The following is a 17,883-nucleotide window of genomic DNA, read 5'->3' as shown; positions in this document are numbered from 1 at the left end:
ATGCAATATAACACCAATTACAACCAAAGGTTAGGTAAAGGGGAGTGGAAAGAGAAATGTTATGCGCATAGACACTGTCTCCAGGGTTTAATATTACAGATACTAAGGTATCATACTTTTCTGGATTAAAAGGGCTTATACAAATGGGTGCTCTCACCATGACTACTCTTTCTCCCAACATTTTTAGCTGCCCAAAATGTCACTGCTGAGACACTGGAATTACTCACTGGGAAAGTACAGACACACACCGCACATGTGATGCAACTACAAAGAAAGCCATGTAAGCATGGAGGGGAAGGCACAGGAAAAAACATAGTTCAAGTTTACTGCATTACCCTTATCAGACCTTTCATAAATTGTTAGAAATCTTTTCGAGGTTGCAAATCAATTTGAGAGCAATTTCTGAATCACTAAACATATCTACACGAGGTCCTAAGAAACAATGACCTCTCCCCACTCTCAACTGAAAGACTGATTCCACTCCAGGAAACAGTTTGTGGAGAAAAAGTAAAGCAGTCTTTACTTGAGATAGTATTGGAAAATATTAAGATCATGCAAGGCCTCCCAATATAGGTTGGGCAGACAAATATGAAGTTTTCACTGCCTGTCAACCCAATGTGGGCCAGTGCCCTTACAAGACCATGTTGGAGTGGTGTGGCTCACTGGTTAGAGGCGGCAGACCCGGAAGCAGAGAACGGCCCGGGACCAGGGTTCAATTCCCGACGCGGCAGGGTCGTGGACCAGGGTCAGCGGACTCGACAATTCTCGCCTCGGTGCCTACTCTAACCAGGGATCACACTCGGCAACTCTGGGCATTAAGCTTGCCTCATCTCTACAACAGCCCCCCACAGACGCCGGGGATGCCTGGTTTCACCTTAGAGATACCCAGAAGGGACCATCTCACAGGGAAAGCCAGGAGGGGTTCCCCAGCGGTCTCCAGCGCCGGGACGCTTATGGGCAGCCGTGCGCTTTACAAGTCCAACACATTTACATTTACATTTACATGTTGTGGATCGGATGCCGATATTCTGCACATTAATATTCTTGACATGATATTCTGGAAGGTCGATATTGTTGTCGTCGATATTATGTCAGTGATCCGCCCTAATGAATTAAGTGTGCCACTCAATAATGGGTTCCTTAGCGTTCTACATTTCCAGGCTTCCCAGCTAGGAAACACGTGAGGGCTTAGTGCCATGGTGAACTCAGGGGTACAGGGATTAGGGGAGGGGAATGTTGCAAGGCCTCCCTGGAGTGCTGTCTTTTCCAAGATCATGCAAACCATTAGAGTGCAAGTGGCCAAGTAGAAGGTACTTGATTGAGCATTCTTAGGGTGCCAAGTTAGATCCCAAAGACTTGAGATGCAGCATAATGTATCTGTGATTGTGCAGGCACTGGGTCCCTGGAACAAGGCCTACATAGTGTCCAATCTCCTCAATCGCCTATATAGCAAGCTCAGGCCCTCTGCATGACTTCATGACATGTCCTTGGACTCTAGTGGAGAGACAAATCCCTATGTACCAGCAGGGCAGCAGGAGAGGGCCTCTCCTTCCAGCCACATGCAGGTTGCCAACCGAGAGAGGGGCAGGCCCAGGTCCAGTAGATTTGGAAACAAATAGTTGATGTTTTATACAATAACAAGTGGTATAAAAGAAAACATACAAGATCATTTCTGAGTAGAGCACATTTAATTACCTTCTCCACAATTATTATTCTTGATGAATATATCAAAACATATTTATAACCTACATGTACAATAACACCTAATCAATTAAATGAATATAACAGTGACATATATCGCAAAGTACTATACATAAACCAAAAGCATAAATATATAACACAATAACCCAAAATAAATTATTCTCGCTATTGTCCCCCTTACAATTCTGGCAGGCAATGTAGCAGATGAGTTGGGGCGTGCTCACAGTCTTGTTGCCCCCAAACTCCCACTGCACCAATCCTTCAGTGATGGTCTCCTCGCCAAGGTTCTGTTCCGCCTCCAGAATGGTGCCCTGTTCCCAGATAGCAGGGCGGTATCAACGGCTCCCAGGGGGGCTGTCACCAAGTCCTCTGACAGCCTCCCTACATTCACTGCACATCACTATCCTCTGACACACTGGCCATTCAGTACTCATGGTTCAAGGCTTCTAGGCACTCACAAAGCAAGGCTCAGTGAGTAGCACTGGATTTATCCGTATGGTTATTCCACCTGGACCCCAGAGCCTCCCAACAATGCCAGAGTAATGAGATGCAAATCAAGAGCCATGAGGGCTGCTAGGCCAGCAGTGGTCCCTTCAGGGGGTCTTAGCAGACCAGGTGCCTCGCCAGCAGGTAAGAAGGGCAGGCAAAGGCAGGCCCTCCACACTACCAGGTTACCTCTTGGGCCTAGTACAGCAATGTGCTTTCCCACATTGAAGGAAGCCCCCAGGGGTTGCAGCATTCAGTTCAGAGCCCTGGGCAGCAGCAGTGTGAAGTGTGTAACGTGACCCCCGGTGACACATGACCTCACGTGGCAGCACCCGAGTCCACCAAGGCAATCTAACTGACCTCTGACATCAAGGCATAATCCAAAATAATGGCTGAGTACGGTGGGGCCATTATTGAGGCAGGATGATGTCACCAATGCTTCCTACAAGAGGGCAAGGAAGATGGGCCCGCCTCGGTGCCCTCTCAGGTATGCTTCAGGGGCTGCACTTACTGTTGCTTTGCCCCAGGGCAGGACAAGTGATCGAACTGGATCTCAGCAGCGGCCTCTACAGGTGCAGGAGGCGCATTGTTCATCGGGCAGCTGGCAAAATGGCCACCTTGCGATAATGTTACTGGCTGCGGATCATCAATGACAAGTTTGAATTGCCCTCATCAGCTGCTCACATAGTTGCGGGAGCTGCCCCAGGACCATAGTAGCCAGAGTGGTGGCAAAGGGCCCTGGAGCCAATATTTAGAGCCATGTGGATCCCAAGCTGAGGTGAGATACATCTCTCTCCATTCCCATTCTCCATTCCCGTCCTGGCCATGCCCTCCAGTTTCTTTGAGAAGGACCTGCTGTTATTCAACCTTACCTCAGTAATTTGGGAGAAAAATTGCAAACAGCCGTAAGATTCTTTCTTACTTGACCTTGAGACATGTATTTCCCCAAATTGGCCACACTATTGTATAATTGAATAAGCTTGCTTGCTCTTTGCTAAGCGCGTCGATAAAAATGCAAATACAGGGATGAATTAGTGAAATACGAATAACCCCAGCAAAAAAATGTAGTGCTGCAGAGAATGAAATGGCCCCTTGTTTTGGGATTTCAGGTAATGTGAGTACCCTGGCTTATAAACAAAAAACGCATGTCTTGGTTTCTGTAGCACAGTGTGCACAGGACCCTCGGCTTGGCACAACTATCACACGTAGGGCATCACAATGAAGACTACAAAAAGAGATGGATGAAATGCTTGAAATATTCACAATCACTGGTAATTACCTGGGCTGCCTTAGATGAGATCCACCCATATGGAAATCAGACTCAACTCGGCTCCAATAGGATAAATACAGCCTGAACAGCCAAGCAGGTCCTCCCTGGAAACTTCTAGAACCTTCTATAAACTTTTTTTCTTTATTTGTGGTGGTTGCAAAGTACACCAAGATACGGATGGAAAGAGGGTGCTGGAGAGCCCGGAGCAATATGGTCGCACATTCGTGCAGCTCCCCCGGCCAGGCGAATAATATCCTCCTAATATCCTCTCATCTAACTTCTGAAGGTCCCTAAATAAGAGTCGAGCATGCAGAAGGTGCACAATTTATTCATACTGTCCAGGAAAACTGTTAAGAGATGTGGAGTAGTTGCAGATGCGAGGAGGGGGGGACGGGGCTGAGCCGGGCCTGGGACTCCTCATATTTAGCTGATCACGGCATCAGTTGGGTAGCGGGCTGGAATTGTGCAGCCTGGGCCCCGGGTCTGTGGCATTGAGGCAAGCCATGAATTGCGCCGGGAAGCCGAAGCTGGTGAGCTGACATGACCACTGCTGTGAATGAGGCCGCAGGAGGGTGTTGAGATATGACCGCCAGCGCTGCACAGCTTGGGCCTGCCTGTCGGAGTCTGGCCTGAGCCTGCGAGGTACCTGCGAGAGAAAAGAAAAAAGAAGCACACCGGCTCTGCAGCTGCGTTGAAGGAGAGTGCCAGCAGTTGCGCCCAGGAGCAACGTATTCTGAGGGTTTGCAGCGACCCACGTGAGGCGGACATAAGGCAGAGTATCTGCACTGATGCCATTTTGTAGAACTGGGTGAAGGCCTGTAATATTCCGGTGTGAGCGAGGGTTGCAGATACTGCAGTCTCCAGCTTGTTGCAGTGGTGCGCTGGGGAGTCCCATGGAACAACAGCAAGCAGGGAACGATAAGGGGGGATTCCCCCCCGCAGCTATGATTAGGAGGCTGAGGACCTGTGAGGTCCATGTCTCAGAGGATAGAGAAATACTAAAAATAAACAAACAAAAAAATAAATAAATCAAAAGTGATAAGCAGGATAAGCTATCAGGGTGAGGCTGACAGTAGTTAGAGACCCCTGGCTGGCACACAGGCAACTCCCACCTTGGGACCGACCAACAAGTTTGATAAGCCTGATGAGGGGGAGCCTCTTATCACCTTTGATGCAAAATAATCACAAGAAACGGCACAGACTGACCAGGATAAGCCCCTTCCACGCCAGACCCTACACAACTTGCAGCAATGCTTCAGGTCATGCAACAAAGCCTTCTTTCCATAGACAGTAAGATGGACAGCCGAAATCAGCTGATGGATTCCATGGCATCCAAAGTGGACAAACAAGCCTCGAGAACTGCAGATGCGGAGCAGAGACGATCTAATGTAGAGGACATTGTGCAAGCCACAACAAGCAAATGCACTGACATGGAAAAGCCCCTCAATATTATTGAAGCTAAAAATGTAGACCTAGAGGCAGCTTCGTGCGCAGCAATGTTCGGATTGTTGGCATTCTGGAGACAACAAATACCAGTAAGATGGTGCTGTATATAAAGCAGATGCTCATTGACCTGCTTGGCTCGGAAGGCTTTTTAGAGATGTTGGTGGTCGAGCAGGCCCATAAATCTATGGCACTGAGGCCGCCTGCTGGGGCACCCCAAGCGTGATAATAGCAAAACTACTAAACTACCGAGATCAAGACACAACCCTCCACCAGGCCCATGAGAAAGCTGATCTAAACTACCAGGGATTCCAGGTTGCCATTTACCCAGACTTTATGGCCACTGTGTAAGCAGCATGGAGAGAGTATCAAACAGTAAAGAAACAGTTGCAGAAGGCGAACATCACATACGCCATGCTGTACCCGGCCAGGGTGCGGGTTGAATATAATGGTCTAAATAAAATCTTCAACTCCTATAAAGTGGTGCAAGAATTCCTGAAAAATAATTTGAAATGTACCACGTTCAGCGTTCCCAGTAAAATGTGGACTCAGACTGACGATGGGCACAAGCTGACACTATGGGCCTAGGCTAATTCACATGATCACGTTGTAGACCCATACATGTAAGCCATGTGGTGGATTGGGATTTACTTTGCCTGCCCACCTCCGTTGAGGAAGCTATTCGGGCACCTGATGACCCTCCAGTGGGTGATCCCCATTTTCTTTTACCTCAAGCATGTTTTTTTGGGTTTGAGGGGTGGGTTCAGTGACAAATTGTCTTTTGCATGTTTGGGATGTTGCTGTGGGTGTGTTGGGGTCGGGGGGGATTTGTGGGACTGTTTTATATGGCTTGTTGTTGTCATAGAATCTCCTGTTCTGTACATGGTTGCATCTGGTTGCATACTATGTAACTGTTTTTAGTGGATGGCTGGGGTAGCAAAGATAGATTGTGTGTCAATATCATGCATGACATGGAATGCGCACAGCCTGAATTGCCCAAAGAAAATTAGACAAGTCTTAGCCCAACTCGATAGGCACCATATCAAGGTAGCTCTTCTTCAGGAAAAGCACCTGACTAAACACACTGAGGTTAGGATAGGTGCACATTGGGCAAGATATCGTATGGGCTCTCCGTATTCATCTTATGTACAGGTGTGGTTATACTTATCAAAAGATCTACTCCTTTCACTTTGATCAACTCAGCGATAGATGATAGTGGCAGGTCGATGTAGCCCACGGTAAGCTTCATGGGGTGCCCATCATTTTAGTGAACCCACATGGGCCCAATACGGATGAACCCGATTTTTTCGAGGGCTTATTAATTGTGCTGTGTGAGAGGCCAGAATCAAAAATAATATGGGGTGGGGACCTCAATACACACTTAGATCACTCCAAGGATAAATCAAGTGAGCACATTATTAGGGAACGGATGGAAGAGTTAGGCTTTGTGGACACATGGAGAATGCAAAATGTGGATATACTAGAAGGTGCATGCATGTCCACTGCCCACGAAAGCTGGTCGAGACTTGATTATTGGATACTCAGCTGAGGTGCCAATGCATGGGTGTCAAACATAGCCTACCTTTTCCACAGGATATGATTGGTTTGCCATATTAGATTTAATAAGTGCTTACTTTTGATTTTAGAAATCTAGGAAAGTAAGCAATGTTAGACATCTGAGAAATTATATTTTAAAATACTCTTTAATGGTAAAGTTGGATTTTAAATCACAATTTTGAAAATAACTAATTTAGAATGTTCAAAAGAAACAATTGATGGACGGAATGCTTGACAATGCAAATATTCACCCCCAGACACAAGGATCTGGGTTTGGTCCATCATTCTTTTGCTCACCACACCACCCCAGTTTGAACCCAGCCATATGAAAATCAGTTGTGGCCCTATTCCTTCTGGGAACAGTCCAGCCCACACTGCCAAGCCAGGTCCTTCCTGGACCGGAAACAAGCATCCTGGGCCCGGTTTCAGGGCATCACCCTTCATCAGACATGCTAGCTTCAATCCACTGGAGTGGTGAGCACGGGACCCATGTCTGGACATACCCTTTCCACTTAGGGCGACATACAAAAGAAACAATTGATGGATGGAATGTTGGACAATGCAAAGATTTAACCCCAGTCACAAGGATCTGGGTTTAATCCGTCATTTTTTTGCTCACCACACCACCGCAGTTTGGAGCCAGCCATATGGAAAAACAGTTGTGACCCTGTTCCATGTGGAAATAGTCCAGCCCGAATCGTCTTGCTCGTGACACCACTGGATTCAAGCTAGCCTCGCCAACAAAAAACCCAGGATACCTGTTTACGGTCCAGTGAGGACCTGGCTTAGTAGTTCGGCTGGTCTGTTCCAATGAGGCACAGGATCAAGACTTATTTGCATATCGTCAAGTCTTAACTGGGGTGGCTTGGTGAGCAAAGAATGATAAATGTAATCCAGATCTCTTGACTGGGGGTGAATGTTTTGATTTGCTCTGCATTCCGTCCATCAATTGTGTGTCTTTTATTTCCTCACATTAAGTGTGCCGGGTACACCCAGACATGGGTCCCGGGTTCCCTGTGGTACTAGAATCAAGCTACTCTGGCTGATGAGGAGTGAAACCCCGAAACAGGTTCTAGGATGCTTTCTTCCATTCTAGGGAGGACATGGCTTGGCATTTCGGGTTGAACTGTTCCCATGAGTCACAAGGTCAAGAAAAAAAAAAGAGTCACAAGGTCAAGACTGATTTGCATATGGCCAGGTCTAAACTGGGGTGGCATGGTGCGCAAAAGAATGATGGATTCAACCAAGATCTCTTGACTGGGGTGAATGTTTTGATATTGTCTGATGTGCAGCATTCTAGTACATGAAATCTTCTGTGAGCGAGAGAGTGTCTTTATAAACAATAGTATGGACCTGATTAGGATGTCGGGCGGACCTCCACTGACAGGCTGTTGGTAGCGGTCGGCCCAACAGCCAGGATAGTTTCCTGACCGCTGCATTACTATGCGGTGAGTCAAACTGCAGCAGTCAGAGGGATGGATCGATGCCTTCAAGAGCTACTAGGAGCCCCTCGGGGCATCGGACAGATCTTAGTCCCTCTTCCATGGAAAGGGGCTTTGGGGGCTCCTAGAAGGGCCCTCTTCCCCTGTAGGCCTTTGCTTTGTGGCCTGGGGGGCACATGTAGTGTATCCCAAACATCCATGCACCGTGTTTCAGGTACCCCATGGTGCCTGGCACACGGTGCATGGATGTTTAAAAACTATCCTGTTTTCTATTGTGGCTTTTGATGTAGCCCTTGTGCGGGCTGCATCACAAGCCAGAGTGGTAAAGGGGATATTTAAATACTTGATTCCTCTTTTTTGGTTGTAATGTTGACTTTATCTTCTATGTTCTTGTTACACTGGAGTGACAGATGGATTGTCTCTCGCTAATTTTAGAGCTTAAGACATTTTAACATTTTGAGGAGTAAATTTGAGAAAGTAAAGCAATACATGCACCTTATTGCTCTCCATTGGTTTATTGCCATAATTTGCTTCTGTCTGTTCCCTGCATCAGGTGTTACTACCTGGCCCTTTTTTAATGAAGGAATTACCAAAGATTCTCACCTGGTTGTCCTCTGTGTTCCACATTATGGCATCCTTCTCCAGCCTGATCTGCTTCCCTTCAGGGGAGTTGAAGTCATAGGTCCCCACCTTCACCAGTCTCAAGGTGCCTTCAGAGGTGATCTGGATGTTGACCAAATCAAAAACCGCCGGCACATCACCATTTTCATCAAAGAAGATTTCTTCTCCGTAGTTAGTGTTAAAGTGAACACGCCTCACATAGTGCAGCATCTGAAATTGGAAAAAAACAGGACCCTTGTGAAAAAAATAAACAGACTCAATTATTGTTCTTTTTGGTCGAGATTATTTATTTATTTATTTATTTTTGCAGAGTTTTATATAGCGCGAACTAGACCCGAACCGAATTAGGTATCAGAGCGTTTTGCCTATTTTCCAGTTACGTTACATGAGGACACACTTTCATTTTAGGCACGGGGAGATTAAGTGATTTGCCCAGAATCACAGGAGGTTTTGGCGTTGTTACCGAGACTTGAACCCAGATCCCCAGGTCCGAGGTTGAGCGCCCTAGCCGTTAGGCCAACTCCTCTCCCCAAAGATTATTCTTGTATGTAGCATGGCTATTGAGTAATGGAAGTAAAAAAGAAACAATATCCTAAGGAATCAAGGAACATGAAGAACACATGTTCATGCGCCTGGTGCTGGGGAACCTCTGATCCACCCAAAATAAGTTTTACCCTGAGATGCTCCTAACAGACAGGAATGAAAATGTTCCGGCTCCCCCGCCTAGTTATTAATATTTGTTCACAGTGATGAGCCAATGGACAGAGCGTCTCATCATTCAAACTTCAACCGAGCTCCACCCACCCCATCCTGACAGATCAGAGGTTTAATCTCAGTCTGCCTTTGTAGGGGCAGAAAAGCCTGCTAGACACCACCATGTATCGATGTGCATTGCGACCATCTCAATTCCACCCAGCAAATGATTTATCAAAAACTATTGACCAGATGTAGATAAAAGTAATCAAAGGATGTTTTTGGAGATTATTGAATGAATGCATAGTTCCTTTTGGGAACGGTCACTAATGAGACAGGAGACTGCCAGTGAGTGGCTTATTGACAACCGTGTAACATACAGCAGTGGGAACACAAGGTAACTTGTCTGGAGACCTAATCAATGTGAGGGTTATGTACCTGTAATGAAGGGACTCCTAAAATGTCTCCAAAGTTTGGTGTGTCAATTATGTCAAATGTAGTAAGTTCAGAATGTCCATTGTCACATAACATGGTGATGACCAGTGTTTGATAGTGTATCATCCCTGACAAATACTTTCAACTGCCCACACTTCTCAGGTCGAGATTTGGGAGCAAAATCTCATCCAAATGCCTTGGCCAAGGATATGTCCAGAAAGTTCCCCATGGGTCCAGAGTGCAACAATATGGACATGGTTTTTCTGTGTTGAGGTGGCAGGACCAGAACTACCGATATGGTGAAATGTTCAGGTACATGAGCTAAGGTGTCGGCTAAAAACTCAGAGATTTGTAAGAGATAAGGACTTGAAGGATAGATCTCGGTGTCCTTCAAGTCTTTTAGTTTTTCGACTGGATAGCATATGCAGTTTCCACTGTAGGGAATTTTTAGACTGCTCTAGATTTCACTGTACATTCTCTGGTGTAATGACCTCCCTTGCCACAGTAGAGGCATAGATTAAGCTTCCTACATTGTTCACGTTCGTCACTAGATAGCGGATGCCGCAGACTACATATCTGCATCTGTTCACTAGTATCGTTTACATCTTTCTTTTCTCCTCTGGCTAAGACAACGCGAGAATAATTCCCTTTGCTTTTTCTTCCCCTCCTCTCACTTAACTGGTGGCCAACTTCACTACGAGAAGAACATGAAGGATAGTCCTCAGGAGGATCTACTATTTGTGACAAAATGTCTTTCAACTCATCCTTTAATCCCCTACAGAACAGTGAGGTTCTCTTTTCTTAAGGCCATTGGGTTTCTGTGACTAACCGATTGAAGGTGGTAATGTAAGTTTCAAACCCTGTTTGTGTCATAACAGCCTATTGTCACTTGCCTGCACTTAAGAGTGACGAGCGAAAAGACTCCTCATCCTGTCTTTAAATTGTGATAAGTTATACAAAATGGGATCGTCATTATCTACGAGCAGGACTGCCCATAAAGCAGCATTGCCACTCAAAAAAGAAATTATAAAAGCAACTTTGGCAGCGTTGTCAGGAAATCTGGCTGACCTTCACAATAACTGCAGATGACATTGATTCATGACACCTCATATCTATTGAATGCTAGAGGAAGGGTTTTTATTGAAGACAGGAAGACAGGCGCTCAGACTAATGCGTGTGGTGTCTTATATGGATCTAAGTAGATACGGTTCTGCCAGGTCGGCGGATTTACCCGATAACCCCCGGATTCATGTGAGTCGAAGGATCCACACTGAAAAATGAGCACAGTCCTGGACACTCAGGGTTAGGATATCACAAAGTTAGTATAAGTATTTTTACGTATTAAAAATGCGGCGGTCGACACCAGTGGTGTAAGTTTGATGAATGTTTTATCACAAGGCAACGACTGTATTGAACCAAACAACCAGCCAACTAGTGTTTCGTCACAAGGAGTGGTCCTGTGACTCTTCGGGGCTTGGATGGATCCAATACATTGGGAGAGGGATACAGGGGAAACTGAAGGTAACATAGTCATTGTCCTATATAAGGAACAGGAGGAAAGTGAGAGAATGAGAGACAGAGCGCTAGGTGAAGAGTGACTGTTATGAGTGTGCCGCTCTCATGGGTTGTACATCATAACCCCTTAAGTGCTGCCGTCGGCCAACGGTCGTCACGGGCACTACCTCCCCAGTGCTGCGCACGACCGTTGGACGTCCAGTTCAGCACCGGATAATTGACAGCGCAGCACTGGGGAGGTTTGTTTACTAGCTTTAAAGGGGATAAATAATGATTCTGATGAAAACAAATATTAGCTCTGGAGGTCGTGGATAATTCCAGAGAGCACCGCGATTGGTCACTCTGTTTCCGGGGTCTGGAGGGTGACTCCATTATGGGACAAAGTTCAGGAGGCAATTAGAAGAACGGGATTTTTCTCGCCAAATGCAGAAAGCAATCGCACTGGCGCGTGCAGCAAACAGCTCCGTGGGGGCGTGACAGGAGCTCCGACGGGAGACGAACACGAACAGATAGCTGCACAACGCCAAGCGGTGATTCCACAAAGATCCAACCTTCTGGTTTTACGAAACAGCTCAAGCACCGACAAATGTGTTTAGAGCCCAACAAAGGCACATCAAAGAAGACAGGCAACTATGGTTGATTCAAGAAATGCAGGTCAGAATTCAAGGAAGGAAACATGACGTTAATATACCATCATACCCATGTAAAGGGGCGAGGTCCACACAGTAAGAGTAAGCCAAGCACCTGTGTTCGTGGGCGGGCCTCATTTAAGGACCTAGATCACCTGATCCAACTCCTCCCCCTGTGAGATGTCATGGTACCCAACTCGATCTCCCAAACCATTGCATTATGGGAGGGGTAGTGTTGTCCTAGGAAGTAGAGACAGAGTGCAGGAAGCCTGGCATGTATGTATAGACATTCTTGTAGAGCGCTATCACTGTCACCCACCGGGCATCCTGGCGCTTAGACTGTTATGACACAGAGCGAGATTTTGCCAACTTCTGATCTATTTACATTGTTCTGGGGAACAGGTGGGTCTTTAACTCTTTTTTAAAGATGGAGAAAACCTCCAGGCCCCTAAGTCCCAGCGGTAGAGAATTCCACAGCCGTGCTGTGGCAATCCTAAAGGAGCGTCCACCCATCCGGGTCCTCCGAAACTTGGGTACCACAACCAAGTGAGCCGATGCTGATCGGAGTGTTCTTGAGGGGATATACCATGAGAAAAGATCCTGCAGAGGGGCCGGGCCTTGACTGTGTAAAGCTCTAAATACAATACACAGAGCCTTGAAGTTCACCCGTTGAGAAATTGGGAGCCAATGAAGGTCCCTGAGTGCCTTGGTGGAGGAGTCTGAGCGACGTCGCGAGAGTGCCAGTTTAGCGGCACAATTCTGAATACGCTGGAGTTTTCCTAGCACGGTAGTTGGACCCCCTAGTAGCAGTGCGTTGCAGTAGTCAAGGCGACTGAGGATTATGCTCCGCACTACTTCTGGTCTTGCCTGCGCCGGAAGCAGGGGTAGGATCTTTCTCAAGGATCCAAGTAAAGCCATACACGTAGCCACCGTTTAATTTACTGAGGTGTCCAGTTGTAGATCGGAACTGAACATGACCCCTAGATTCCGAACCGAGTCAGCAGGCAGACTAGTGCCTAGGAAGTCGGGAGGCCAAACACCCTGTGGTAGGGATCTGGGGATCCGGTCCGAGGAGCAGTGTAGTACCTCGGTTTTCGAGCTGTTGAATTGGAGGGAGTTTTTCCCTAACCATTCTGCCGTGGCCCTCATGCATTGATGGAAAACCTCCTGTGACACCCCGCCCTTACCCTCAAACGAGAAGATAAGTTGGGTGTCGTCAGCGTATTTGGTAACTGTTATGCCAAACGACTTGATCAGTGTGATCAGGGGACGGAGGTGCAGGTAGAAAAGGATAGGGCTGATGGCCGAACCCTGGGGTACTCCCTGTCCCACCCTCTTGATGTTAGATTGGTAGGGCGGTAGTACAACTATCTGGTGTCTTTGCTCGAGATATGACACCAACCATTCAAGGGCTAAGCCTGACACCCCCGCCTCTGTCAATCTCCTGATCAAAGTAGCATGGTTGACCGTGTCGAACGCGGCCGACATGTCAAGCAGCACTAAAAAGGCTGCCTGACCCATATCGGCCCACGTCCGAAGGTCATCAAGAACAGTCACCAAAGCTGACTCTGTCCCGTGTGCTGGTCGAAACCCAAACTGAGCCACATCCAAACAATCGTTATTCACAATAAAGTTGGATAGGTGTTTTGTTGCCAGTTTCTCTAAGTTCTTGATAGGGAATGGCAGGAGAGAGATGGGCCTGAAGTTAGCTGGGCATGTGGGGTCCAGGTTTTCCTTTTTGAGCAGTGGGGAGACCACCACCAGTTTCCAGCAGTCTGGCACCCGTGCCGAGGTGAGAGACTGACAGCAGATGGAGAACAATGGAGGAAACAGCTCTTCCCGACAGAGTTTCCAGAATCTGGGTGGTAGAGGGTCAAAGGGTGAGCCAGAGGACACCCCATCGGCCATTGAGCAGAAGTCCTCAAAAGATGGTAAAGGGAAGTTACTTAGCTCACCTGCTTTGATGCACTCCTTCCCATTTTCTGGCAAGATGGAATCGTATATATATATAGTTGAGGGGGGGAGGTTATTTAAGATGTTGGTGATCTTATCCTCAAAGGCTTGTGCTAACAAGTCGCAGAGAGCTTGTGAAGCCGGGATGGCGTTTTTGGTACAGCCAGGATGGGCCAGGTCCTTTACGATCTTAAATAGGGCCTGGGATTTATTAACAGCTGCCAGCAAAGATTCTTCTAGAAATCTGGCTTTGGCCAGCTTGATCTGGGTCTTATAGAATGCCAGTGCTTGTCTGAAGAGGACTCTGTGTGGTTCCAGGTACTGTTTCCTCCAGGTTCGCTCAGCCTGTTTGCATTGTAGCTTGAGCTGCCGGAGTTCTTCCGAGTACCATGGCATGGCAAGGTTGGTCCTATCTTTGATTTTCCGCACCGGGGCCGAAGAATCCAGAGAAGTAGAGATTTTCTGACAGAAAGTCTCATAGCTCTCATCCACGTTCACTCCCAGTGCAAAGCCATCCGGCAACAAAGAAGGCAAAGTGGCTTGTCTGAGAAGTCTGGACCACAGTCTCCCCGTTCTAGTGCCCGCCGCACTCACTTTCTTCAGAGAGGTGCTAGTACACGAGAGGGAGAACTGGACAAGAGCATGGTCCATCCAACACTGTGGCAGGACGTCAAGAATTGAAGTACTACCGGCATCAGCAAAGAGTAGATCGAGAATATGACCCTTTGCGTGGGTTTTGGAGAGTACTAGTTGTTCTAGCTCAATGTTGAGACACGCTTGTACCAGTTCTTCTTGGTTGATCCTTCTGAGCACAGATTGAAATCCCCCAACACCATCATCTTTGTGTGGGAGTGGGAGAGGTCGTATATCAAATCAATGAGCTCAGGAACGGCCGATAGCGGGCAAGCCGGGGGTCTATAGCATAATAGACCTGTGAGTAGCACACCTCCCGGGTCCTTGATGGAGAAGGCCAGTGTTTCACACCCATCAATAGCCTTGACGTTATGCTGAATGAGGTGTAAAGTCTGTCTAAAGATTATGCCGATTCCACCTCCTCTACCTCCCACCCTAGGAATATGCATTATTTTAAAGCCCGGGGGACACGCTGACCCCAATTCCACCGAGCTAGTCGGTGTTGTCCACGTCTCTGTCATAAAGAGTACGTGGGACGGCCGTCATTTATAGCCGTGTGTAACAGTGTGCCCCACTGAGTGGGTTGATGAGATAAAAGCTTTGAATTATTTCGATGTCCTTCCAATGCACTGTCTTGATGTTTCAATTTGTGATGGTTATATGAGACCCTTTTATTCAACTTTACCAACTTAGACTTGCAAGTATGTAATGCACAAGAATTCCAGGAGGTTCTCAGATTTGGCAGGTACTTAAAAGGGGCACATACTGTGCCCGAACCACAAAGGTAAAGTGAGAGGAAAGTCTAACTTTACAACTTTTGGTATTCACAAAGAGCATTTACTACTCGTAAATGTCCTTTGTGAATACTGAAAGTGGTAAAGTTCACCTTTTGGTGTTCATAAAGTGCATTTACGAGTAGTAAATACCCTTTGTGTGTACCAAAAATTGTAAAGTTAGACTTTTGCCTAAATCTCTTTAGAGGTGGAAAAATGGAATGGAATGGAAGAGAATTTACAAAGCGCGTGGCTACCCGTGGGTGTCCCAGGAGTAGAGATTCCAGCAGGGATAGCGATGTTAGGGAACCTTGGGGAAGGGGAAAGTTTTAAGAAGTTTACAAAACTTCTGGAGACTGGGCTCAGTGCAGATCTTAAGTGGAAGAGAGTTCTACAGTGTTGCGGCATTGACAGAGAAGCAACGTCCTCCTGTTGGTGCCTTTTTTATTCTAGGGACATTAGCGAGGAACAGGTGATCAGATCGGAGTGCTCTGTTGGCTTTGTAGGGGACCGCCAGACTTCTCAAGATGGGGGGGCCCTTGCCCTGTAAGGATCTGTGCATAATACACAGGGATTTGAATTTAGTTATCTCCCGTATTGGCAGCCAGTGGAGAGTTCTGAGGGCGGGTTTGGCTGAGAGCTTGGTTGATGACCCAGTTAGCAGTCTCGCTGCTGAATTCTGGATAAGTTGTAATTTATTTATGGTAGCTTATGGGGCACCCAGGTATAGGGCATTACTGTAATCCAACCTGGAAAGTTTTAGGCCCTGAATAAGGAGATTCCTGGAGTGGGGAGGTAGGAGAGGAAGAACTTTCCATGTGGTACGAAGTAAGCCAAAGCACATGCCGGCAGTTTTTTTTGCTTGGGTTCTGAGTGAGAGATCTTGGTCTAGTCAAACTCCGAGACTTTTAATTTCACTTTTTGGGTAGGGATTGCTCCCATACATGTAGGCCACATGGCGTTGGAGATGGATGTCGTCTTATGTCCTAGGAGCATAAACTCAGTTTCAGCTCCATTTAATTTGAGCAGGGATTTGTTCATCCCACCATAGATTTCTGATAAACAGGATCGGAGGTTCTCAGAGCAGTGGTCTGATTGATTAAGTGAGACGACCAGTTGTGTGTCGTCTGCATAAGTGACTAATTTAATCCCTAAAGGGGTGACAATGTCTTCCAGTGGGTACATGTATGCATTCAAAAGTGTCGTGCTCAAGGATGAGCCCTGTGGTACCCCACACAGGAGAGGGATCGAATTGGAGTGCGTGTTGCCTTCCCAGACCTGAAAGGTTCAGTTGTTTAGGAAGGATTTTAGCCATGTCAGGGCTGAGCCCGAGACTCCCAATCTGCTAAGGCATTGGATAAGGATACGGTGATCAACCGTATCAAAGGCCGCACTTAGGTCCAGGAGGATCACCACTGCTGATCCTCCTGAGTCCAAGATCTGCCTCGCTTCTTCAACCACAACTATAAGGGCGGTGTCTGTACTCTGACCAGGGCGGAAGCCTGTCTGGGAGCTGCGCAGCAGCTCACCTGCTTCCAAAAAGGCAGACAGCTGCTGGTTAGCGAATTTTTCCGCAATCTTACTAATCCCCGGCAATAACGAGATAGGTCGATAGTTGGCCAACTCTGAGGGATCCAACTGTGGCTTCTTTAATAGGCCCCTACTATAGTTTTTTTCCAACTAGGTGGAATAATACCTTGGGAAAAGGAGGAATTGATTAGATCAGTGGCTAATGGGGTGATAGTTGGTGACACCAATTTCATGATGTGCATTGGTGCGAGGTCACCCGGAGACCCCGCTTTTTATTGACCCCAGCATTTTTTTTAATTCTTCACTGTGACTAGGATTGCTATTATCTCATTGAAAATCACATCAACTCTTTCAAGTGTTGTTTTTAATATAGCTTTAAAAATATTGTTTTTTAAAACTTTGTATACATTATTGTATTTGTTGATTAATTATGCAATGTTTTTGTACTACTTCATTATTGTTGTATGGTCATATTTTAATCGCCATTGCTAATGTTTTTTGTAACTTAAAACATTTTAAATTACATTTGAATATAATTTGTCTTTTTTCAAATAATATATATGTTATTATTTTATAGGGAAAGAATCTTGGCTTTATAAGGTAAAAGGGTGAGGAGATTAATAAAATGAGCAAATAATAATTAATGATTTGTTTATGCATATATGTTTTTGTACGATTTTACACATTATTTATATACTGTGTTTAAAAAAAAAGAAAGGTTCATAGTAAAATATGTTTAATTTATTTTCGAAAAATATTGTTTGTGTGAAATGTATTAAAATTATAATATTTCGTGAATTGATTATATGAGTTTTTTATACAATTTTATTATTTAAGATATTTCTTTAATGTTGTACCCAATAATAATGTGTTTATGCTTCTAAACAGAATTTTAAAATGTAATGTATTTACTTGGTAATGCAACTTTTTAAAAGATTTGTGTAACATAATAATTAGTAAAAAAATGTATGCATTAGTTATAGCAAAAAATAATAATTTAAAATATAAGCATCTCAGTAAAAGCTCTGGCATTATGACTTGCCCTGAATGGGCAAAACTAGTATCCAGGATGACAGATCAGGCTATGAATATTCTTAACAAAGTGGAAAACCAGTTTAAAGCTTTAAGTGTCTAAGTATTTGGGAGACTTAAAGAACTGGAGGCTAAGATGGATTATGAATGATTCCTATCTTAACAACTAA

General features: G+C 45.9%; 1 protein-coding gene across 1 annotated transcript in view; it reads right to left on the bottom strand.

Annotated features, from left to right (window-relative positions):
* LOC144751982 (vomeronasal type-2 receptor 116-like) overlaps nucleotides 1–14,396 on the bottom strand; it is a 163,631-nt gene extending 149,235 nt beyond the window's left edge. The window contains exons 1-2 of the mRNA XM_078639941.1: nucleotides 13,446–14,396; nucleotides 8,503–8,730 (exon numbers count right to left, since the gene is read on the bottom strand). Coding sequence (XP_078496067.1) covers nucleotides 8,503–8,730; nucleotides 13,446–14,396 — 1,179 coding nt within the window. The remainder of the gene's footprint in view (nucleotides 1–8,502; nucleotides 8,731–13,445) is intronic.
* Nucleotides 14,397–17,883: the final 3,487 nt, after the last annotated feature.

Source organism: Lissotriton helveticus, chromosome 4_2 (genome assembly GCF_964261635.1).
Source record: "Lissotriton helveticus chromosome 4_2, aLisHel1.1, whole genome shotgun sequence".
In the NCBI taxonomy this organism is placed as follows: domain Eukaryota; kingdom Metazoa; phylum Chordata; class Amphibia; order Caudata; family Salamandridae; genus Lissotriton; species Lissotriton helveticus.
This window is presented reverse-complemented; position numbering and strand designations above follow the sequence as displayed.